At 36.9% G+C, this 27,042-nt stretch overlaps 1 protein-coding gene across 3 annotated transcripts; it reads right to left on the bottom strand.

Moving 5' to 3' along the window:
* Positions 1 to 1,150: 1,150 nt before the first annotated feature.
* On the bottom strand, positions 1,151 to 27,042 carry LOC110440552 (O-methyltransferase MdmC-like). 3 transcript variants are annotated; one of them, XM_021483693.1, is made up of 7 exons: positions 26,888 to 27,042; positions 8,126 to 8,291; positions 6,487 to 6,643; positions 6,074 to 6,283; positions 4,211 to 4,311; positions 2,433 to 2,612; positions 1,151 to 1,504 (listed from the first exon to the last, which is right to left on the bottom strand). In XM_021483693.1, exons 2-7 carry the CDS (start codon positions 8,261 to 8,263, stop codon positions 1,436 to 1,438), a joined length of 855 nt encoding a protein of 284 aa, XP_021339368.1. In that variant the 5' UTR covers positions 8,264 to 8,291; positions 26,888 to 27,042; the 3' UTR covers positions 1,151 to 1,435. The 3 variants fall into 3 exon arrangements, with proteins under 3 accessions (XP_021339368.1, XP_021339367.1, XP_021339366.1); XM_021483692.1 differs by lacking the exon at positions 26,888 to 27,042 and adding an exon at positions 23,416 to 23,550; XM_021483691.1 differs by lacking the exon at positions 26,888 to 27,042 and adding an exon at positions 14,507 to 14,583.

Raw genomic sequence — 27,042 nt, 5'->3', positions numbered from 1 at the left:
TATTTGTTTTCTTTCTTTCGATACACTAGTTCCATGGTTTTCCGGATATTCCCAGGTATGCCTTCACTATTAGAAGTTATCAGTCTGTAATATTGGCATTATACATTTTTTGCCATTACCGTAGGGAAACACGATTATTTGTTTCTCGGAGGTCAATCATGTTTCACTCGGGAAACATGATTAATCGAGGAGAAACAAAGAATCGTGATTCCCCACTGCAAGGACAATAACTACTTAATTATGCCGGAAAACACATACAATAACATGATCAGGTTGACGCGCCATCGTTGTCGTCTGCTTCCGTCATTAGGATTAGGTATTGGTGGCTCTTGCCGATTTTTCTAGAAAGGCTCCGAATAAGACAGATATATGATCGGGGAAACTGGAGTGCGAGAGGGCGACTTGATGATTTGTTGCCCCGTCATGTGACCAGTATGATCCAATCAGACAAGCTGTTATATAGATGAGGTATAACAATAGAATTGTCCAATAATTACAATTATCAGTGCTTTATCAGGAAATAAGTTTAAAATAATTTTATTGTAACGAAAGAAAAATGGATTGGACAACAAGCGTAACAAATTAATATATGTACAAAATTAATGTGTCACGCAATAGCCTAAAAAGGTTTTTTTAATACATATATATATAAGAACATTTTAATATCAGGAAATATCATCATAATCAAATTAAATATGAAAACGTATTGTCGTAATGTTTTCATCAAATGAGCAAATAAGAATTTCAATATTGTTATTTATGTGACTTGGATTTCGATATATACTGGGATCAATTACATTGTAAAACCTCAGCCTCCTCATTTTGTTTTATTTTGTGAGTCTTATTGATATTTTGAATGTTGCTGACATTGTATCTTTATCAGAAACTGTTTATACTGTCACCATTATGCTTTTGTTATATCTTGTTTTTATGCTGACGCCATTATTACCTTATCAAATATTGTTAAAACTTGTCGCCATAGAAACCTTATTACATGTGGTTTGTTCGATTTCCTTTACGGACGTGAAGTGGCACTAATTGGCCGACTATTCCAATTTTCGCCGAGCGCTCCGGTTTTGCTTTCATAATACATGTACTAGTAAACGACACTGCTTGCTGCCATCTGGACAAACAAGGGATAACTAGAATATGATAAATTGGTATATAAGTTTAATTGATAACAAATTGTCTGTAAGCTTGCCGGATCACATTCTGTTTGTATGCTGGCGTCATTGAAACCTTAGCACATACATTTTGTACGTTGGCGCTACTCAGTACCCATCTTTGTGCTGTTTGCAGCTTCAGTTGGATTTTGCTATCTTGCATTATCGGAAGTCAATCACGAATTGATGTCTGCTTATGATTGATATCGTTCGTCAGCTCATATTTAGCTTTTTGTTCCCGAGTATATCGTGTATTACTGATCCCTCGAAGACTAGGCCTCCCCCTCGAACGCCTCCTTTCGTCTTATGATCATGACCCCGTCACGAATGGGCACCATCACCTAACGAAAACACGGAAAGACAAATCAATCAATCAATAAACCAATCAACTGTGTTACGTAACACTAATTTTATTGATCATTACTGACGGTACCTAGTTAACTACCAGTGATTAGACCAGTTGGTCGATGTTGTTTGTCACCGACAAGTACAGATCGAAAAACTCCTTAAACCAAGGACTTAGGGAGAATTATGGGAACCGAACTGTATTATTCATATATAGGCTGCGACCCGAATTTATTGATCATTACTGACGGTACCTAGTTAATAACCAGTGATTAGACCAGTTGGTCGATGTTGTTTGACACCGACAAGTACAGATCGAAAAACTCCTTAAACCAAGGACTTAGGAAGAATTATGGGAACCGAACTGTAGTATTCATATATCGGCTGCGAACAATCCTCGATATCCAGGGGTTACGCTCACTTCCGCTGTGTATAGAGCGGAAGTGAGCGTAACCCCTGGATATCGAGGATGGTTGTGACCATACTGCGTTCCAGGTTGAATAAACATAAAACATAAATGCTGGTCTCAACGGTAAGTATGGAATATGTAAATAATTCTTATCTAGTGATACAATTCTTTATGTTCAGACTGGCGTAAACAGAGAATAGTAATGGATCATAGTGTAACCATTAATGACGTGAAATATGTTTCAAATGCATCGTCCATACGTCGGATGTGTTGCTGCTGCGATGAAATTAATATATACGTAATTCTATAAAACACAGTACAGGTATACACGTTTTGTGTTTAACCCTATAGAAATTAGGTCTCCTCTGACGACACATACAACTTGTGAGGCTAGAACATTACAGCTTGACATTGTATCAAAAATTATCAACGTTTATTCCTATATGCACCGTTTGTAAAACTGTTTCTTTCAAACAAAAAGCATTATTGAATTCCGAGATGTGACGTAACTATACCTGGGAGACTCTATTATCTTGGTTGACATAGTCGTTAAAATCTCGCATCACGGTCCCCGCATAGGTGCGACCTTTAGGAAGCTGAAGCTTGTCCTTGGGTAGATAGGACTGACCCCCGAATAGGGCATTGTCTATCAGTATGGTACCCCGGGGAGTCAGCATGTCGTTGTCCATGATTATCTATAGAAAAAAATATGTCTCAAAATTTTACGATGAGTGAAAATGGCACCACATGTGTAAAATGTTCCCCACAGATCGCACATTCTATTCATTTAAATCTTGTTGATAATAATTATAGTTGAAGGTTCTTATATACCGCTTTATCACAATCTAGGTCGTAGGTCTTAATTATTACCCGTAGTTATCGGGCCTTTGCAACCAGCCAATATCTTTCTCAACTCCCTGAGGAGCATACAGCCGGTGCTGACATGTAGGCGCTCACAGCTAGCATTTGACAATTCTAGCACTGCCCAACCACGTACTCATTTACAGCTAAGTAGACTGGCGGAGTACGTATTTTGTTCAAAGATACAACAGAGTGCATTGACGCTGAACGGAACCGGTGTCCTACTTGACGTTTTAATTCGAGTGCCAGTATGAAAAATGACCCTAAGTAAGTATTATTATATTCGCTTGTTTACAACTTAAATTGGACATTGAGAAGTAAATAAATTAAAACCTCTCCAATTTTGAAAGCTTCTTACTGGTCACGTGCCTTATTACAGTACTGCATGTTGTCAGGTGTCTTGTCGATAAAACCATGTCTTACTGGTCACGTGCCTAATTACAGTATTGCACGTTGTCAGGCCTCTTGTCAATAATACCGCGTCTTACTTGTCACGTGCCTAATTACAGGATTGCACGTTGTCAGGCCTCTTGTCAATAATACCGCGTCTTACTTGTCACGTGCCTAATTACAGTATTGCACGTTGCCAGGCCTCTTGTCAACAATACCGAGTCGTACTTGTCACGTGCCTAATTACAGTATTGCACGTTGTCAGGCCTCTTGTCAATAATACCGAGTCGTACTTGTCACGTGCATCGCATAACTGCATGTTGTCTGGCCTCTTGTCAATAATGCATGGTAACGTTCAAAGCAGTATTGCATGCTATCAAGCGTCCTGTCATCCCGTGTATTACTTGGCACGTGCCTTACAGTACTGCACGTTGCCAGGCGTCTTGTCAATAACACCATGTCTTACTGGTCAGGTGTTTAATTACAGTACTGCACGTTGTCAGGCGTCTTGTCAATACCACCAAGTCTTACTGGTCATGTGCCTTACAATATTGCGTATTGTCAGGCGTCTTTTCAATAACACTATGTATGACTGGTGAAGTGTCTTATTACAGTACTGCACGTGGTCAGGCGTCTTGTCAATAACACCACGTCTTACTGGTCACGTGCCTTACAGTAGTACATGTTGTCAGGCGTCTTGTCCATAACACCATGTCTTACTGGTCGAGTGCCTTACAGTTGTGCATGTTGTCAGGCGTCTTGTCCATAACACCATGTCTTACTGGTCACGTGCCTTACAGTAGTGCATGTTGTCCGGCGTCTTGTCAATAACACCATGTCTTTCTGGTCACGTGCCTTACAGTAGTGCATGTTGTCCGGCGTCTTGTCAATAACACCATGTCTTACTGGTCGAGTGCCTTACAGTAGTGCATGTTGTCAGGCGTCTTGTCCATAACACCATGTCTTACTGGTCACGTGCCTTACAGTACTGCACGTTGCCAGGCGTCTTGTAGTCAATGACAATGACTAAGTGTACATGTACCTTGTAATAGTGTATGTAACCTTCTTTGTTGGCGTCAATGAAGACCATGTCGAACTGTTGTTTTTCTTTAGCCAGCTGTTGGATGCTATCTGCAGCTGGACCTGTTAAATTACAAGAATTACTCAAACAAGTTATCTAGATTGATCATCATCTCCAGATAATTGTGCATATTGGATATTACCATATGTTTTTAAACCTATCACTTCTTTGCTTACATATAAAATCTTGTATTTTTGATGATGAACTACTGCGAATTTTCGGCTTTGGTTTTATAAATCAAAAATATTAAATACTTCAGCATGTAGTTTTATTAATGATAATAGGCAGGTCATCATTAAAATATACGTTATCATTTTGCATTTTTAAGTAATATAAGTTTGCCTAAAATTGGCGAATCATTAAAAAATAACGTACATTGACAACAAAATATATATTTCCTATTAAAATGTTCTGATCTTTCATGAAATATCATGAGCATGTTTTAAAATATATATGTTAAAACAATATCAATAGTTTCAGACTTAGTTTGGGCCAATAATAAGCAGTTGATATTATTCAATTATAACCTTTGGCTGAGGTCGATAACTGGATTTATCGACCCGAGAAAAGATATATTGACCGAGGACGCAGTCCGAGGCCGAGGTTAATATATCTTTTCTCGGGTCGATAAATCCAGTTATTACTTTTTCATATTATTCCCGACAAGTGATTGGTCAGGAGTGCATCACGTGTCCACCGATAAAAACCGATATTGACTTGAAGCGCGTGATTTTTGTTGAAGGACTGGGTGTTTCTTAAAATAGAATTATGACGTGTCTCCAAACAATGCACCGTCCCACTTCCGAAGTCTTTTTGTTTGAGATTGCTTACATTACTGTTTTTTAAAATAATAAAACAATTGTAGCCTTTAACTTCGGTTAATACCTGGATTTATCGACCCGGGAAAAGAAATATTGACCTCGGACTGCGTCCTCGGTTAATATATCTTTTCTCGGGTCGATAAGTCCAGGTATCGCCCTCAGTGATTGGTCATCACGTGTCCACCAATAAAAACCGATGTTGACTTGGAGCGCGTGACTTTTGTTGAAGGACTGTGTGTTTCTAAAAATAGAATTATTAGAAAAAAAGAGAAAATATAAATTTTGTCAAAAACCGTTATTTTACTTACTCGACTACCTTGATTTAAATATTGTAAATGTATGGCTGTGGATGTTTATGTTGACTGTATATGTTGAGGCAAGGTAAAACCTGCGATCCCTTGATTTGAAAGGGTAAAATGTTCGAAAATTATCAATACGTAACACTATTGATTCATTTTACTGTTTGTGCTGTGTATCAATTTAAGTGCATTACAACAAGGGAGGCTTGGCAGTAATGATAAACAATACCAAGAATGATCGTGGAACCAATGATTCATTACTTTCCTCCCACAATTACTGAAGGTTTCCTCGTTCATGACTCATTGGAAAAACCTGGGTAACACCTTGGACGTGATTCCATTGGTCAACCTTTGATTGATGACGTCTCGTAACAATGCTTTTCGACGTCATTTTCCTTGGTGACGTTATGCGCCAGGGCAATTATTTCCCCTTTCGGAAACACACATGATGCATTTTCCAAGGGTATATGTGGATTTTCAGATAAAATACGAACGTTATGGGAAAATCAGGTCCCCAAACTCGTGATGATTAGTTATCACGTTTATCTAACTCTTGTTAGTTAATTTTCAAATTGCAAAAACAGTCGGTAAACCTCATGTCTTTATACAATTTGAAGATTAACTCACTCGAGTTAAATAAACATGATAACCAACCACCACTCATTGGGGAACCTCTATATATTAAACGACAGTCATCTGCTCACCAATCATTATGTCGATTTTCTTTCCGTGTGATGATTGGTCAACTAGTTTCCTTGCTAAATCTCCAACATATCCTGTTAACTCTAAGGTGACAACTTTCCCGTCAGCCGGAAGCGCTTCCGCCATGGCAAGTGCGCCACATCCGGTAAAAAGACCGACTTCGAGGACTCGCTTGGCGTTAGACATGGCAGCGAGCATTTTTAGGAACGTACCTGGAATTTATTTCAAGAAGACAAAATAGCATTGCAATTTTGGTTGAGGTAGTGATATTTAACAGACATTGATGGGATTAGAAAACCAAACCTCGATTGTCCCTTCTGCATTACCAGGGAGTATTAATCAATTTCAAAGTATTCACTGAGAACGACAGCTTGTTTTATAAGAGATAAGAATCAAAAGTGAAAATGTTATATACCCTCCAGTGCACCAGACAGCATTCCAGGCGAGACCCTCCATTCTATCTTGCCTTCCTCGTGTACCTGCTGCCATGGGTGTTTCTCCGTTTCTGTGATGAGGTTTTCAATCGCGTCACTGGTGGGACTGGAGATTGATTCACAGTAATCATCCTTTGCCTATATACATTTTTTTTGTATATGTAATGAAAATACAAAGATAATACATTAATAACATTATGCGATTATGGACTTCAGGCGAGGTCTATCTCTGATTAACGCACCTGATCTGAACAATATTCACCGAGGCCTAAGGCCGAGGTGAATATTATTCAGACCATGTCCGTAAATCAGGGATAGACCGAAACTGAAATCCACAATTATTTCATTATACGACATTTTACAATGAAATTAATAGTTTTTCATGTCATAAACACATGGACGGCATGGATCATTTTGGAATCACCGATTGAAGACTTCCAATACAAAATAACATACATAATTTCGGATTCAATTTATGTGATATTTAATTTCAAGTCAACATCATTTGCACAATCGATACCAAAAGCATCACATAATTCAGAATTTGATGAGATAATTGATTTGTAGTCGAACTCTGTAGTATGATTTGTACCAGATTGACAGACTGACTGGGAAATTACCTACGCCTATTTTTAGTAGCGGTCTGTAACATTTTTCTTTTTATAGGTCGAGGTCTGTAACACTTCTGTGTCAGGTCTGTGACAGATTTACAGACTGGTCACATGACGTCTCCCCTCCAAACAGGGGTGCTAATTAGCACCAGTCATATGATAATAAGATAATAATGAATCGTTTATACTTAAAGCATGGTAAGCGTTTTTGGGCATACCACTATGATTTTAATAGTTTGAAACAAAACTTGATCTTTTTGAAATATACTTTCCATAAGAAAATTTGTTTTTGTACGTTACAGTTGGTGACAAAAGACAGATAATCCAATTCATCTTTATCTACAAATCACATTAAGCGGATTTGCATGCCTTAATATCAATTTTGTCCCACCTGTTCATGCAAGAATGTACACTACAAGTGTTCATATAGGAAATCAATAAGAGATAACCATATTCCACATATGTGCATCCGGTGAGTTACATTTTGTTTTTCAAAAATCCTATTTGAGAGTGCATAACTAATTATCTTTTAATTTCAAAATGTACCCTATCGCCTAACGTCATGAAAATCGAGTCATTTAAATGTGTTACCAGACGTCATAAAATCGTCATTTGTATTAGCGGAAGAATACCTTTATCCAAAGCATAATCGGAAACTGACATCGACTCACTGGAGCAAATATGTATTGAACAAACTTGTTGTGAAGCATGTTGCTTTACGTGTAGTGTTGATGTTTCTCTTCGGCAGTTTGTATGTAATAAATAAAATCTGTCCCTTTCGATTAACTTCAAAGTCCCGGTAAAAAGGTAAGAGAAAAAGATTCTTATGGGAGAATACGAAAATTCTACACGAAGGTGATGCAAAACTGTATATGTACGATATACCTATTTATCTCCGGTATGATTTGCTCAGTTGTATTTTAAAGTATAACCTAACATAAATAAAAAAAAACTTACGGCATGTGATCCAGTCTACAGATAAATGAGCACGCGATGTGTAAGTACTTACAAAGATACAGTCTATGGCAGTCTGTATTTGTATCTGGAGGTCCTCGCTAGCCCCTTGGGTCTTGGCCGACTCCTGTATGTGTAGGAGGTGACGTAGAACCGGATGTCCCCACAAGTTCTGTTGGTTAGCAGTCGACATCTTTGTTTTCGGGTTACGACTCTTGAAACTAAATGAGAAATAAGAAAAATAAAAATATTAATTTTTCATAAACTTCAGACAATAATTTTTTTTTTTTTTTTTTTTTTTTTTTTTTTTTTTTGCAGAAAAAAACTGAAATATTTCTCAATTTTTTATTTCATCTTAGTCTATATATCAACTTAATATTATAGGTCATCTTCGTTTTAGTGCAACCAGGTGCTATCCAAAATTTATCAGGAGCTGTAGTGACCTCAGAATTTGACTATGCTTACCACAAAAATGGCTAGAGTGACCACAGTAAAATAATTATAGTGACCATGTACCTCGGCTAAAGTGACTTCAGTGACCACAGACACTGACCATATTGACCACATACATTGGCAATAGAAACAACAGTAAGTGGTCGTACAAGCCAAAGAATGTTACTATAGTGACCATAGAATTAACTATAATGACCACAGACACTGGCTAAAGTGACCACATGATGTAACTATAGTGACCACAGACACTGGCTCAAATGACCAATGAATGTAACTTTATTGACCACCAACACTGGCTAAAGTGACTACAGAAAATAACTATATTGACCACAGACACTGGCTCAAGTGACCACAAAATGGTATTCTAGTGACCTCAGACACTGGCTAAAGTGACCACAGAATGTTACTATAGTAACCACAGACACTGGGTAAAGTGACCACAGAAAATAACTATAGTGACCACATGACAAATGTTCCTATATTGACCACGGACACCGGCTAAAGTGACCACAGAATGTAACTATATTGACCACAGACACTGGCTAAAGTGACGACAGAATGTAACTATATTGACCACAGACACTGGCTAAAGTGACCACAGAATGTAACTATATTGACCACAGACACTAGCTAAAGTGACCACAGAATGTAACTGTATTGACCACAGACACTGGCTAAAGTGACCACAGAATGTAACTATATTGACCACAGACAGTGGATCTAGTGACACATACATGTAGTGAGCACAAACTTATGCTAAAGTACATGACCACGGAAGTAGTGATTGCCTAAAAAACAAGACCAGTTATGTCCAAGGTGGCGTTATGACTAATATCAAATATATTGTAGGGTGTATCTCATTTCCACTATTTTACACCAATGGCTGACCTGACTTTTCATGTAATTAACAGGAATTAACACACACACTTCCGTTCCGTGAGAGAGGTTCTATATAAAGGAGGGAACCTGTAAAATAAAACAGAATCATATACATAACCTCATCTGAGTGAAAATAGATGTGAGGGAAATATTGATCGACTATTTTTGTATCGTCATTTGCCACTTCCTATTATAAAACTGGGATGATATGGAATATAAGTGATAATGATGTGTCCCACAGGGCGTTCGATATAACAAGTTTGAAATCTATTGGAAGATGTTTATTTTTTTTTTATTTTTTTTTTATTTTTTTTTTTTTAATTTGATTTTTATTTTCATTTTAATGTGCAATATACATCTTCATCAAATTAGCAATTATCATAATCATCATTCATCAAGCATCATCCATCATAAACAATAGCCTCATTACCATCACATCTCACAGACATGCACCATCCTCATCATCATTCTCATCACCTTCATCATCATTTTTTTAATACAAAACAACATCTCATCATATTTCATACAATGCATCATCATCATTATCATCATCATCTCATCATCATCATCATCAAAGCAATATCATTGTATCGTTATAATCATACTGAGAAAAAATACAAATCAACACTGGTCATTACCATAAATACTTGCATCATGTACATGTGATCATCATCCTCACTGTTATTATCAAGAAAACAAGATCACCTTCCACATGTCACATGACTCTCACATCCTGACATCATACACATAAAGTTGAGGAAGCATATGCAGAAAAAAAAAAAAATAAACAATAAATTATCTATTGTATACCTGCAGTGATAAATAAGATCAGATTTACATGAATGTATATTGCACTTTATTGGCTGGACAGACAAATAGCATGTAGAAAGAATTAAAGACGTTTAAAGAAAAGAAAAAGAAAGCGAGAAAAAGAAATAGAAACAAAGTGGAAGAACAGGTTGGGAGGTAGCTATATATAGACAAGACATATAATTTCAGCTTTGCCAAGGGCTGGGAGAAGCCTACTTGATATATGAATAACAATAACACTGGTACTACTAATAATAATTTACAAGTAAAAAAACAGCAAGAGTACTCTATATTATAAATCAATTAACTTTTTCCATTTACGCCATTCTATATCAAATTTTTCCTTCACAGAGTCGCCCTTACCAGTTGCAATATATTTTTGAACTCTATAATTGTCTTTAATTATGTTAATTAATGAATGTATATGTAAAGAATTGTGTAAACACCTCATTCTGTATATGTACTGCTTGATAATAATGATAATTTCATTATCAACCCTGTTGACAGGAGGATGATTAAAAGATAGCAATCCAAAGAGAAAAGATTTTTTGTTTATTGAAAAAGGAATAAGTAATGCCTGTAATAGCATTTCAAAACTTTGTAGTAAATTCTGTACTTCATTACATTCCCACAAAATATGAGTGATAGTTTCTCTTTCAGAATTACATAAAATACAAAAAGGGGAGGTAACCAGGCCAATTTTACAAAGGAAAGAATTTGTTGTCAGGATGTGATGAACCACTCGGAACTGAAACCACTGAAGCTTTGTATTTTTTGTAGCTTGGAAAGGAATTTTGAAAATTTTGGCCCACTCTGTATCAATTATATCATCAAAAATTTGGTTCCATTTCATTTTACCAGTTGGTATTGGATTATTCCTAATCAAATCATTATAAAACATTTTTGAACCTCTGGCATACTTGAAAAAAGGTTGTATATTTACTGGTATAAAGGGGGCAACTATGTTGGATTTTGTTAGATCATAAGCTGAGATAAACCCCTTTATTGAAGATGTGAAGCTGTGGTACTGCAGAAAATTTGTAACAATCTGATATTTAAGTGAAAACTCATTAAGGGTATAAAAAGAACCTGCAGAAGCATCTTTTAAAACATCATATATGTTAACCACGCCTTTCTTATACCAATCCCTGTAAAAAATAGTTTTTCCCCCAATACATATGTTTTTGTTATACCAGATTGGTATTTTCAAGAGTAACTCATCCTTTCCTAAGTTGTCCTTTCGCAAACTGTATTTATACCATGATCTAAAAACATCTCTCCAAAATTGGTTTTTACATTTATTCCTGCATAATTGTATATATTCCCTACCACAATTTGCTAGCAAATCAGTATCAGTATAAGTTTTCAAGATAGTCTGCCATTTCTCAGTAGTTTGGAATAATCTTCTTATCCAACTTAATTTTAAAGAACAAATGAAAGCATCTATATTAATCATCTTTAGTCCTCCATTCACATAGTCTTGAATGATAACATCTCTCTTGATTTTATCTGACCCACCATTCCATAAATATTGGAACAGGATAGAATTCAACTTTTTCAGAAAGTTTTCATTTGGATTTGGAAGTGAAATAAAAAGGTGATTAAACTGTGATACCAGCAGTGATTTAATTATATGAATTCTACCAATAGGTGTTAAAGACCTTCTACTCCAGGTTTTTAGTAATGATTTTAGTTTAATTAGTTTTTTGTCAAAATTCATCTTTGGAATTTCATGAAGATTTACACTAAACTCAATTCCCAAAAGTGTAAATTTGCTTTTACCCCACTGTAACTGGAGATTCGGTAAAAAGGTTTCTTCACTAAACTTTTTATTACCAATCCAAACTACTTGTGTTTTTTCTACATTAATTTTCAATCCAGAAATTTTGGCATACTCATTAAGTTCATCAATTGCTTCTTTCAGAGATTTTTCTGATCCATCCAAGATAAGTGAGGTATCATCTGCATATTGGGATACTAATATTGGACAATTATCAATTTCTATACCTTGAATGTTATCATTATTTCGTAATCTGAGGGCCAAAATTTCAACACAGAGTATAAATAAATATGGGGCGATCGGGTCCCCTTGACGACAACCTCGTTTAATATTAAGAGAAGACGACAGATTACCGCCCTGATTAATGACTGAATAAGCATTTTTATGTAAAGTTTTAACCCAAGATGAGATACCTTTACCAAAACCAAAGAAATTTAAGACTTTATCAATAAAAACCCAAGACACTGAATCAAAAGCTTTCTCAAAATCTAACGTCAATAACATTCCAGGAATATCATTTTCTTCAGTATATTGCATTATATCATATATAAGCCTTGTGTTTACACCTATATATCGCCCAGAAAGAAAACCAGTTTGATCCCTATCTATCAACTTGTCCAAAACAATTCTAATCCTATAAGCTATAGTCCCTGATGCAATTTTGTAAACAATATTTAACAATGATATAGGCCTCCAATTTCTAATAAAATGTCTGGGTTTATCTGCCTTTGGTATACAGGTAATAATTCCCTGCCTTTGAGTTATAGATAATTCCCCCCTATAATAACCATAATTAATTGATCTAACAACAAAATGCCCTAATTTTCTCCAAAAACATTTAAAAAATTCTGTTGTAAACCCATCAGACCCTGGACTTTTTTTATTCTTCATGTGTTTTAATGTTTTACCAGCTTCCTCATAAGTAATTTCCCCCTCTAATTGATCAGAATCAAGCCGAGACAGCTTCGGTACCTCACAGTCACTAAGAAAAAACATTAAGTTTATGTCATGACCATCACATGTAGAATTATACAGTTTCCTATAAAAGTTACTCATTTCCTCCAATATATCTTCCTGTCTCGTCAAAATTTCACCATTATCCTTATTTAGTTTGGGTATAATTTTGGAGGTAAAGTTTCTGTTCTCTAAACTAAAGAAGTAATTAGTCGGTTTTTCTCCCTCCTCCACCCACCTAGCTCTAGAACGAATAATACTCCCCTTAACTTTTTGCAATCTAATGGTTTCTAGTTCTTTGTTCTTATTTTCTAATTCCTCTATATTTACTCCCTCTACCTCTAACTCTGCTATTGACTTCTTAAGAATATCCTCTCTACTATTTTGCTGTTTTTTCCTATATGAGGAATAAGAAATAGTTTTTCCTCTGATTTCCATCAATAAAGTTTCCAAAAATAACTGATCATTTATAGTAAATTGTAAATCAGAGTCCAATATATTTTCAAGGTTATCTATTTTGTAGACTGGTAGACAATATTGTTTCTTAACATAATCTATACAATTGTTTATAATGTTTAGGTACTCTATATCTTGTAATAAAGAATTATTCATTTTCCATAAACCCCTCCCCTTCTTAAATTCATTTATTTTCATTGTAATTTTAGGGAACGAATGGTCTGATCGATAACCTGGGTCTACACTTGAAAGATTGACACTAGAAAGAAGATTTTCCGAAATAAGAAAAAAATCAAGACGAGCTTGTCTAATAGGATTACTTTTCCTCCATGTATATCTCCTAGTTTCTTCATGGTGTTCTCTAAAAATATCAACCAAATTAAAATGATCTATTATCTCCAACAGTTTGTTTCTAGCCTTAGGGTTATTTAAGTTTTTATAGTTTTTATCATAATCCAACTCAGGTTTTAAGACTAGATTAAAATCACCACAAATAATAACCTTAGTATTATCAAAAATTTCAATAGCTTCAGATACCTTGTTGTAAAAATCTGGGTTATCTTGGTTTGGGCCATATATATTAATCAAAGTAATTTGTGAATCTTCTATTTCAATGTCTAATGCTAAAAAATTACCAGTTGAATCTTTCTTTTCTCTATGTACCTTAGTTTCGAAATTATTACTCAACAGGATAGCAACTCCTCTTGCATTTGATCTAAACGAGTTAAAAAAACAATCATATCCCCATTCATTTCTTATCAATTCTTCCTTTTCTGGCGTAAAATGGGTATCTTGTAAACAATAAATATTATACTGTTTTTCTCTAAGGTACGTAAATACATCCCTGCGTTTAAATCTATCCGACAACCCTTGACAATTAGCCGAAATTAATGTTACACCGGTACCTGTATCTGCCACCACGAGGGTACGTTATCGAATTTAAAACATTCTACCATCCCAAAGAAGAGTAGTCGAGAGAGAAGAAAGGACAGGTATTGACAAAGTACAGAAGAAACGAATAAAGAAGAAAACATATAAAATAGGGGAATGTATAAAATCATTATTGAAATGATCTAGGTCTTTGCCTACTACAAACCTACGTACTTTCTATTAACAGTGTTTACATACAGCCGCTCCATAGACCGGAAATAGAATACTTATAATAAAACCGGAAACCGGAATTAAGTACATGCTAAGTCACAAAACAAGGCTACGCATATAGATCCGGAACTAATACAAAGGAGGGAAAACCCTCGAATGTTTTGTTTCACCACGCATATTCCAAAAGTATGTTTATTTATGATGCGTTCCTATATATTTACATTATACTCGGAATATATGAGAGGTAAAAAGAATACTGTAATACTGTAAATGGTTAGGATGCGTCCACTTACCGGGTTACCTGTATTCTGCTCACTGCCCATCATCAGGTGTATTAATCCACACAGACACACAGATACTAGCTATACTATAAGTAACACAGGTGCGTTGCACGATCGGCGACACAGTATGTGCCTTTAATGTCCGTTACCGATCGTAACCTATGCACACACACAAAAAACACTTATTTCAAACAAAATTACCATTGTCTTTTAAATAATCCTCTTCCAGTGGAGTGTCGTAATAAAGTCTGCGTTTAGTCCCATTCTGTAACACAGCGAACATCTTACCATCCACGCTATATGACTTCAGACAATAATGATATTATGCCATTAGGGAGGTACATTTTACCCAGGACTACTAAGAGTTGACGCGGGATCAGCTTTACTTTTGGTGTATCAATTAAACTGAGATTGCAATATTGGGGATACCTTTTTAATCAAAAGATGCATTGTTGTGTTAGTTTATGATAACGTCAATATGTTATGTACAGTCCTCTGCTATATTTTGACTGCCATAATTGCAAGAACGTTTACAAAACCTTGCATACATAAAAGTTACAGTGGAACTTTTCCATAGACTTCCCCCTGTTAACCAAAGACCTCCACATAAGCCCAAGGGACCGGAGTCCAAAGGATTGGTATGGGTTGAGGATGGGTACTTAATAGAATATAGAAACAGTCATAAACCTTTTAATCTTATACTTCACATTGTAAATATTTCAATCAAGATATCAGCAATAACAAAAAATGATTGTTCCTGAGGCGTGAATGGTATGTGGAACCGGAAGTGAAACAGGTATATGGCGCTTGCGTGGCAGATATGATGTGTGCCGAGCGGATATGACGCTTGCCGGCGCGGGCGGACATGGGTCGGCCCGGGCTATGACGTATGCACACCTAGCAGTGTCACACATGCACCTTCTATATCATGAACACTATATGATAAATAGAGGAAATTTAATGGTGTCTTCAGTTATAACAAATATATTTCACGAGTGTGGCTAATTCACGATGTCAAATTCGGTCAAAATCCGTTAATTTATTGATCCTGAAGATCGATCAATACTTTTCGCATTAACGTGCTTAAAATTGCGCATGCTCAATGCATGCTAAACTTACAAAATGTTTTTAGAAACGTCTTGGCATTACTTAAATCGAAAATGCATAAAGGACAATTTTGAAGAGATATTTGTTTTAATGTCATACAAATATTAAACATAATTAGTGCGTAATCGATCTCTCGTTAGTCTGAGTATAATTAATAACATCGGAACTTCACCGATGCATTAAGTATGCATACATTGTATACATGTACTTTACATTAATTTCAATCGATTATCTATAAGACAGACAAAAACAACTTTGATATGAGTACCTAGATTGATTCTATCAATCAATCTTCCCTTTCGAAAAAACTGTTAAGTCTAGAAATATTCCACTAGCATGGAAGTTTATATAGGCCAGGGAGCCCTTGACAATACAAGTAATTACAGACGGATTTCCGTTACATCTACTTTAGTTAAAATATTAGACACAAATATATTTAAGTATGTTATTAATTATGAAATATCATGTTATCTGTTAACACTTTCCTGTTTTTACCCAGAGACTCTACAGTCAACCAATTAATAGCTATTTATGATTTAATTATTAAAGATATTGACAATGGTAAAGATGCAAGATTACTTTTTTGTGATATTGACAGGGTCTATCAAGCATAATGATATTTGGTGTAACTTTTAAAATAATACCGTACATCTGGAAACTTACATAAGTGGTGTAAGGCTTTCTTACAGATAGAAAACAAAGAGCTAACGTTGAAAGTTGCAATTCTAAACACCTTTAAACATATACCTTTCGAGATGCCACAAGGCTCTGTACTTGGACCATTTTTATTCTAACTTTACCCATGAAACTACACCAATATCAAATTGTTTGCAGATGGTACTTGTAAACATTGTATGTTGAATTGAATGATTATTTCATGTCTATTCATATTTCGATTAAAAATGGTACCTCACTCATAATAAAACAATTGCGTTAACAGTAACTGAGAAAAATGAATTCCAACCTCCTTTAATATTTAAGAATCGACTTATTCAAGAAAAAATATTCTATAAATATTTAGGACTTATATATAATTTGGAAAAAAAACTACATGGGGGATCACATTAATGATATATACAGTAAAGAATGTTAGAGATTAAATATGTTACCCATGTTAAACCATGAGAGTAGTAGTGCAAAGTACACGCTACATGGCGCGAGAGTTTCAAGTCCTCGGACGTGTAACTCACACAGGATTGCAAAGTACCCCCTACACTTCCATATTACTAAGTGCGTTATTAATAATAGCATCATTATCCTCAAAACGAATTTAGATCTTTAGAAATATTCAAAATGTTGTCTATGCCTGATCTGTTATACACGTGTTATAGACTCCCTCCTGAATTGAATATTTATGACGCCATATTGGAAAGGACGTATATAGGCTTTGAATGTAGTGTAATCCTTTTTATTAACATTAATATTCGATGAAAATAAATGGAGCAGGTAACAGTGTTTGATTTTGGACGATGTAAGGAATTATCTTATTCGCACTGCCACATGTATATGTTCAATTCTCCAAACATTAAACAGTTAATTTCAAAGTACATGTAAGACAGCTCTCCTGTTTTCAATGTTGACGGAGTTAAATCAATGTCGTATTTGTCTCATCCCATCACTATCCAGTCAAAGAGGTTGTTAATTAACATAACCATCTAACTGAAGCACACCTATATAATTTGTGATACATGAAAAACACGTATACAGCCGGGTAGTCACGTACGACTAATTGCACATGAGTACACTTAGATAACGCTGACCCCTCAACACATCGATTAAGTTAATTGATTCAGAGACGTATATGCTGTGAACACGCATTTGATTAATGAAGTGTAACGTCTTCCATCGTCCGGATATATAAAATACACAGCCTCTACTCTATCAGTGTGATCTACCTCAATCATTACAAATTGTGAATGAGTGAACGTTTGATACAATAAGAACCATCGTCGATACTCCAGGGGTTGTGCTCACTCCCGCTCGCTGCATCTCTGGAATATGTCGTCGCAAAATTGAAGGATCAGAAAGCGTGCACCACCATGTGGATGAGACGAGAAGACTAGTTTGATCCTTTGATGCACATCAAAAGAATCACGCAGTCGCGTAACGGTACAATAGACCTGCGTTGAAGTCGGTTGTCACTCCTTAGTAATTTTCAAAGGATTTTTTTTTTTTTATTTTTTATTTTTTTTTTATCTGAGACCAATCAAATAGCTAGCAGCGTGTCTTTAATTTTGTTATGACATATACGTTGGGTGTAGAGAGCGAAAGTGAGCATAACTCCCTTGAGTATCGAGGATGAACAAGAGCCTATGCTTATTTAATCTATTAAACCATAATTTGCATGTTAATTCTGAATTGCATTTCGTATCTCGAGGAAAATGTTGTTTTACTCCAATTATAACTGTTGTTTAGATTCATCTAAAGACTGAGAGATGTATAAACATCGTGTAATTTTCTCACTCAATGAAAAGAGTCATCTTTCTTCACTGGCAAAAGTCCGATACACTATAATTATGTACACTGAAGTCTGATAGTAGTTTCAATGTGGGGAATAAGGTTGACCTCTTTCTTGTTTTTCGTCTCCGTCTCAGCCTCCGACTCTGTACATTTATATCTGAGTCTAGCAACTGTTTTCATGGTAGCGGGACCGTTTTGAATGGGAATAAAATCTACTACATCAGACACTGAATCTTTCAGAATAATGATCGCAGCTACATGTACATTTCTCAAATGGCGCCTCCTTGGTCGCCATTGAGAAATAGGTGACGTTTCGACATAACTGTCCGAATGCATAAACTTGGACAGTGCTTGACCGAATCGATATCGTTTTGGAATGACCATCAGCAATGTAATATATACATGTATGGAATTGAAAGTAATGTCATTTGAGGGGTTTGTGATTTCTCCGGATTCAAGTTTTCTTTCGTTTCCGGAACAAAATGGTTGTTTCTGTTTCTATTTATCTGCAATTTTCTGGTTACTGCAGAAACAAATATTCTACTAATGGACTAAGTCTGCTATCTAGTGATAATAGTCTTAAAGAGAACGGTCGTATCGCTCTTTTTTCCGAGCAGCAACCTTGACGCCTCATTAAGGCAGTTTTAACGGTATGTCATCCTATCTTTCAGTATACCGACGTAAAAGATGGGTCCAGATGTCTCGTGTCCTCGAGGATCAGTTCCAAAAATATCGTCAACAGATGAAATGCTACCCAAACATGAGGACATAGACTGAAGACCCATGACATTACACTTTGTGGCATTAGAGGGCATGCTTGTCATAGTCAAGGACACGGGAACCTACAGAATGGATGACTAGTATGATGGTTGTTGCGACAGGAAACAAGGTCATATAAACTGGAACTCAGCCCTGGAAAATGTGAGTTTCGAAAGAACGAAGTAAGGTACACTGTATGAAGGACACGTACAACATGTACTAAGCAAAGATGGTCTTAAACCGGACCATGGGAAAGTTCGCGTAGTTGAGTCTTTGCAACTACAACAGAACATATAGGAGCTATTGGCAATTCTAGGATTCATTCAGTATTTGGCGAAGGTTCTGCCAAACATGTCGGATGTGAGTATGCACCCTTGCGACTGTAGATAAAACAAAGTGTCGCGTGGGAATGGTCGTCTCAGCAGGAGTTTTCAGAATGTTAAACTCATAACAACGCAGGCGCCGACTGTCAGATTCTACGACCCACAGGTAGCGTTAACACTGTCCGTTGATGCTCTCTCAAAGCGGCTTGGTGTGGTTATACTGCAAGAGGAAGCCCCTTTTGGGTACGCTTCGCGAGCTCTTGCAGCATCTCAGCAAAGCAACGCCCAGGTATAGAAAGAGGCATTAGCATACATCAGGTTCAATCAATAAGTGTACGGTCGAACTGTCGAGGTAGAAAGTGATCACATTCCGCTGGAAGCAATATTCGGCAAACCACTTCACCACGTACAAGTAAGACTATAGAGACTTGTTGTTCCGGCAAGAACCCCCTGACTATAGGTATACCCCCAGCACAAATGTTCCTTGGAGGTCGCCTTAAAACTATTCTGCCTTTTATCGCTTAACTTCTGAAAACCCTTGAGGAAATAAGTAAATCGAACATTACTTCAATCTGAAGACAGGGAAATGCCTATGCGAGTTTAATCCTTTGAGATGCGGTAAGGATGCAAACATATCCAAATTAACCGTTGGTTCGCGGGAAAATCGAGTAAAAATATTACACAACGGCCACTGCGGATAAACCTTTTTTGATGGGGAAGTCATCAGTGTTTTGTAAAAGATGATCTACATCAAAATATCAGTCTCTTTCCCTCTATTAGTAACACTGAGTGGAATGAAGTTAATACCTGTTATTGTACTATTTACATATATATATATGATTGTGTGTCTTTCTTTTAAACAGCGGGCGCGGGCTATGCGTTATCTTGTTTATCATTAAACTAAATGTAACGTTACGACATAAATCGAGGAGACACATGTGTTAGTTAGGAGCTCACCGACAGCTACCACTAAAACGTATGGTTGCACAGTTATGGATTTTTTTTTCATTATCGAAGTTTTAGTGGTAGCTGTCGGTGAGCTCCTAACTAACACATGTGTCTCCTCGATTTATTCATCGAGCTTCTTTAGAATACAAGAATCGGCATTTATTCTGAATCAATAGCATCTTCAAAACAACATCTCAATCATCGCTATAAACGAGCAGTTTATTTTACTGATATCGTACTTTGTGCGGTTTGCAATTTTCCCTGCGGTACCCTCTTGCGTGTATACTGTATCTAAATCCAACTGTGAACAGAAACATTTCATAAGATTCATATATTATGATATTTACAATTCTTGCTTGCGATGTATTTTGTAAATTCAAAGCGGTAAGAACGTGATATGTGTGATACAGACTCGCTGACCAGTCGACAGCGTGGCACTGTACATGTTTACTTCTCATTATTGCGCTTTTTTTCAGTCGTAGCTATTTATCACCGACTTTCCCAAAAGATCGGCCATGTATTTACCAACTACGTAAGCTTTCGTTAGGAGATCTATATTTTCAGTATCTAACCAATCTTACGGGTGTTACATGTACCTTACTAAATAACCCCTTTAATTTGATGTGTAGACAAACTCAAGTTAAGTAAGGAGAGTTCGGGGTCTGTCTTTGCATCCAGCATGCCCGGGGTAGAGTCATGGTAAAGAGGGCTTCGGGGGAAATCCCCCCTCCACCCAACAGAAAATGGGTTTTAAGGGATTTTACATACTGAACGAACATAAACGAGAAAATGAAAAGGAGGATTTTTTAAATCTCGTTTACGGAAAATGTCACCGGTACCTCATTAGATGTGACGAAGGATATGGCTTACTAAAAAGAAACTGGACTGGTCGGTAACTGACAATAAATGATGGTCCGGGAAATGAGAAATAATCATTTAGCGACACACAACCACAATGTATATATATATATGTGAAATTTATGTAAAGACAATGACTAAACGATCAGAATAAAAGCAGAAATGGTACTTTTAAGAGATTTATGTGAAGGCACCAATTGGCAGCGACGCCAACGCCCACAGAAACAAAATTACTAAGCAAGATCTGTTTCTGCGGCGGCGGGAAAGGTTTTGTTTTCTAAATTGGTTATTTAAAGTCATGGCATGACACATCTTTTTGGCATGCATTTTCAAAACTTTTTTTTTTTTTTTTACCCTTTATAAGTTATATATAGTTCATGATTGAAGAAATGCATTGCATCACGCTCCAAAAAATGGTATCTTGGATCAATGTTATTACGCTAACTGTACTCTACTTTTGTGGTCCGTTGTTTATATTGCATTGCTTGTACGTTTTTATTAAGCTATCCGACGATTAAAATGAAAACTATTTTTTAACGTAAAAAATGCGACGTTATTCTTGGGTGGTCGGGTGGCGCAGTGGTAACGCACTTGCCTTTCACTAAGGCGGCCGGGGCTTGAAAAGGTAAAACCACGTTTTTGTTTTTGCATTTTTAACGTCAAAATTTACATTTTCAACGAGAACGTATGATGCATGGTTGTCGATCTTTGTCAGATTGGGCTGATCAGTCCTATAATATATACATACATTTTTTATATTCTAACTAATCTTTGAATGTTATGTGTGAAAAGAAATGTGTTGGCTGCTTGAAAGAAACGAAGGCTTAAAGTAGTTATCGTGTATTTAGTTAGAATACAACATCCACCGCCTGCTCTGTACAAAAAGTCTCGAGTCATTGCTTCGAAAGGGAAAAAACCCATTCTATCTTTTGGTTACTATGGCAACTTATCTACACGCACGAGATGGAAGAGTGACATTTTTCAATTGCTGTCTTCAAACTCAATACATATATAATAATGTACCTATATATTGTTTCGGTAGAGGGATTCTGCTTGAATTTGATCTGAATGAAGGGATAGTGTGTAAAGCAATTTTCCTGTTTTTCCCCCTAAACACTGATATGTTCTTATTCTATAATTATTTAGCCCTTAATATTAAAATCACAGCCCAAAATCAGCTCGTTTTCTAGTTCCTCCGCCCTGTGTTTTAACACTTATCTATCATCGATGTTCTTTGTCGTGACTAGATATTTATGATAACCGCTGTCGTTGATTATGAATTTACAGTATATCTCATATAAAGTAAGCGTAAATGCAGATGTAGTGCATTATTGAAATATAATTCAAGTCAAAAACAAGATCTTCGTCATGAGCGTTCGACCGTTAACAGATGAAATTTAATGCGGAATACAAACGTCTAGGTTGGCTACCTCTGAGAAGATATTAAATGAAACTGTGACATTGTGTAAGGCCGAGGTTTGACGTCTAGTATTGGGTTCTGTAGATATGACGGTAAAACTGTGACAAAATATAAGACAGACGAGAACGTGTACCTACACCATATATGACCTAGGTACAGTAGGTACACATTCTCGTCTGTCGTCACAGGAAAAAGTGCTGTTTTACGTGCGTGAAACGTTTGACGTAGGTAAAAATACGTATGTTTTACGTAGAACTATATAGATATATATATTAGTCCTAACTGATCGTTTCATCTTGAATACCTTGAACCTAAGTTGGACAAGTGACCAGCCTCTGACATTCAGGCGCAACTGGATATTTTTCTGGGGTACGCACATGTGCAATTGTATTAGGCAAGTTTAGAAACCAATTTTGTTTCTATCTTATGATGATTTACACGGATAAACGTGAATAACGACATTTACGTATAACATATAGTGAAAAGACAACTACAACAGTACGTTTATAAATGCTGTCATGTATACGGTATAGTTTAAATATTGTACATACCTACTGTTTTGTCTTGCTATCTCTGCCTCTGTCACCGGTACACGAGCACTAGCTAGCCGGTTAAAGGTCGATGCATACAGACTAGATGTTTTGGCTGGGGTTATAATAAGTGTATCTGGTGGTACATTGTATGTCTAACGTTAATATGTACACGTACTCTGTATTTGCTAGTGGTATGTCGTTTTAAGGTGCAAAAATTACTTACGGATGAAGCGTTACAGCAGTAAATATGTCCTAGTCACCCTGTCCACAGTCAAATTCAAACCCACCGCATGTATCTTCTGACTAGGAGCGGAGCCTCGAGTAGGTGTGTATGTACGTATACTGTCAAACAGTTACTCGTACTTACGATGGCCGATAGCGGCCGACAGAACACTCATATTAGTAAAGAGTGTTCTGTCTGACAGTTTGTCAAATTATAAGTGGGCATTTAACACTTTTTGTAAAAAGTGTAAACTGTCATGACACTTTGCAGTAGAGTCTTGTGCTAACTTCAGTATTGAACTTGTGATCGTCAATAAATCCTTAAGTTTACATATTCAAAACAGTATACATATACATTTATAATATAAATGCTTTTTAAACAGCATCGTTTTACTCACTTCATAGAAGGAATTCTATCTTGCTCCGTGTATACGATGAACAATTAAAAATACTGTCTAATCCGTGTGATTTATGTTAAAGGTAAATAAGTTCATTGGGATAGCATACTATATTCTGCTCAGCCCTTGGAATGTGATCCTATTTCCATCTCTCCCTCCTCCCCCAATGTTTATTTTGTGAAAGTAAAATGAGTAAACTGCCATGCATGAATTGACAAAGTGTCATACCAGTCTACACTTTTTACAAAATGTGTAAAATGCCCACTTATAATTTGACAAACTGTCAGACAGAACACTTTTTACTAACATGAGTGTTCTGTCGGCCGCTATCGGCTATCGTTCATACTACAGTCTTGTATAATAGCTCCGCCCATTTATGTGATGAGTACAATTGGGACAAAAACGCGCGAATTTCGCCTTGCATTCTTATCTTGATCAGTTTTAGTAACAGTTAGGCATACTATCACCTTACACCAACAAACATTAATTCTGTAATTAAAGCACGAAAACGAAACATAGCAGCTTGTGTGTAAACTTGAGAACTCACTGCTTTTTATGGGCGAGAAAATACTTTACTGACCCAGAACGCCTGCTATTCACAGGAACAAGAATACGGGAGTGATTAATAAAAAAACCGTACTGATCCGGACCCAAAATGGAAGTTTTCCGGGCTACGTCTTTTTGTTGATTAGTCACTCCCGTGTAATTTGCAAAACTTACAAAATGACATCACTCAAATGGGAACTTTGAAGCAATTGAATACCGAGGACTCTACTGACGGAGCTGTTGGTGAAACTATATAAGTGCGGTTTTGGATAAATAAATATCCCATTTATCGATATATCTGAGGTAGATTTTTGTTGTCAGCACTTCAAATCTCTCTAGTACCAAACGGTGTCGGAGAATTCTACGTTTCCATTTAGAAGTGCGCCCTGACCGGCAACACCGAACATCTCTCTGTAACAATGTCTAAGTCTGTTATCAGGGTCAGAGGAAACTAGGGCTAGTAGCTACATTTAGTAGGTAAGCTTCACTTTTATATTCAGTTAAGCTGTTACATTGTACACCTACACGTTTGCGAAATGTTTCTGATTAATATTCCATTGTGTTATGACTCAACACATCACCCCTAAATTAAAGACGTGGTGATCCTACGATGGCCGACAAGAGCCTGACAAAAAGATGTGAATTTTCATATCTTTTTGTACCATGGTACACTTTTATGTGGTACAAAAAGATATGAAAGAGTTCATATCGTTTTGTCAGGCTCTTGTCGGCCATCGTATGATCCTGCTTGCGATATAATCTTTATCACGCACTGATACGTAAAACTACACTAACTATACCCAACAGTCCCTCTCTAGTATACGCCGATCTCTCCGTGACATTTGATAATCAGGTTTGTCATCAGATAACAAGGCAGAGTATTGCAAGGCAATCCATAGTCTCCCACCGATAATGATTTCTATATTCAACAAACATTACACTTATTGCCATAGGTCACAGTGAGTATATATAGTGGCCTACTTCTTGCACTCCGTCATCCCAAGATGTCCTTGTACACCAAATCTGGTTACTCTATGTGAAATAGTACAAAAGATATGCCCCGGCCAAACTTGTTTTCAAAAGTTAAGATTAAAGGTCAGGTCATAGGTCAGTGACTGAAATCTTGCACTCTGCTCTCCGCCATCCCACGATGTCCCCTGCCCTCTCTAGTACGCCGACCTCTCCTTGACCATTGATAACCAGGAATGTCATCAGATAACAAGGCAGAGTATTGCAAGGCAATCCATAGTACACCGGTAATGATTTCTGTATTTAACAAACATTACACTTATGCCAGGGAGCATAGTCATAGGTCACAGTGAGTATAGTGGCCTACTTCTTGCACTCCGTCATCCCAAGATGTCCCTGTACACCAAATCTGGTTACTCCATGTAAAATAGTACAGAAGATATGTCCCGGACAAACTTCTTGGACAGACGGACGAACGGACGGAGTTCAACCTTATAGTCCTCCCCCCTCCCGGGAACTGTGGGGGGTGGGGGGTGGGGGGNTTTTATTAGCGAAATATCTGACAACGGTGTCTGATATGTGTCATCTCGTTGTTTCCACGAGATTTAGTAATCTTGGATTTTCATTGTTTCGTCTTTTTGACCCGAAAAGACGAGATCTAATCATTTGCTTAAATCTCGTTCGTTCGTCCTTTTGCCCCGAGAAATCACATTCGGCGAAAAGACGATAAATCACATTCGACAAAAACAAATGAATGCTAACTAGCGACCTTTCATTTTTGACTTTTCGGGGAAGACAACTCGTCTTTTCGTTATTTCGTTTTTTCTCCCAGAAAAGAAGAGCTTTAAGAAACCTTATTTCTGGTTCTTTCGGCTGTTTGCCCCGAAAAGACGAACTAACGAGATTAAAGCAACTTTTTGAATTTCTTCTTTTCGGGACAAACAGACGAAACAACAAGACGTGTGTTAACATTATAAATGCCGTAGGTTCGCTTAATCAGTCACCCATGACTGTGACGAATATTAAACAGGTTGGGCACAACGGCGCATATTGGCAGTAATCCTGCATTTGGGTAACATCTTTGTATGTTATGGTTGAATGCACTTCGAATCTACTTTCACTATCATATATAAAAGATTTGAAGTGCATTCAACCATCATAGGAGGACAGTGAAGCTGTTTAAAGGACGTGTTCCACGCTCCCGTATACGTGCTGTATGTAACGTGACAGCCTATCCGCATCTAAGGAGCTGACCGACCTTGGGGCGTGATCTGGACGTGCAATGCCATTTTGAATTACCGAGGGCCTGTAAGCAGGAGACTTACCCCCTCAAGACGCCAGAACACTGGCTCCGCCCGTGAAAAGGAGTCTATAAACCCATCAACCAACCAACCAACCAACCAACCATTCAACCATAACATACAAAGATGTTACCCAAAGGCGGGATTATTACCCATATGCGCCGTTGTGCCCAACCTGTTAAAGTGCCACTTTATCACATATATTCCTGAACCCGAGCACCTGTGTATTATATAGTAAATGTAATAAAATTAGGCTTACCTTACTCTGTGGCTGTAAGGCACACATAGCTACGTATAGAATTATCAGTGCTGCTCCCGAAAGGGTTAACCCTAGACCGATGTTGAAATACACGTGGGGCGCTCAGGTGAGGCTACCACGTGCATATGTGTTCATGCAGGGTCAAAGAGTCTCTC

Source organism: Mizuhopecten yessoensis, unplaced genomic scaffold (assembly GCF_002113885.1).
Source record: "Mizuhopecten yessoensis strain PY_sf001 unplaced genomic scaffold, ASM211388v2 scaffold11185, whole genome shotgun sequence".
Classification (NCBI taxonomy): domain Eukaryota; kingdom Metazoa; phylum Mollusca; class Bivalvia; order Pectinida; family Pectinidae; genus Mizuhopecten; species Mizuhopecten yessoensis.
Note: the sequence above shows the minus strand (reverse complement) of the source record. Positions and strands in the feature narration are given on the sequence as shown.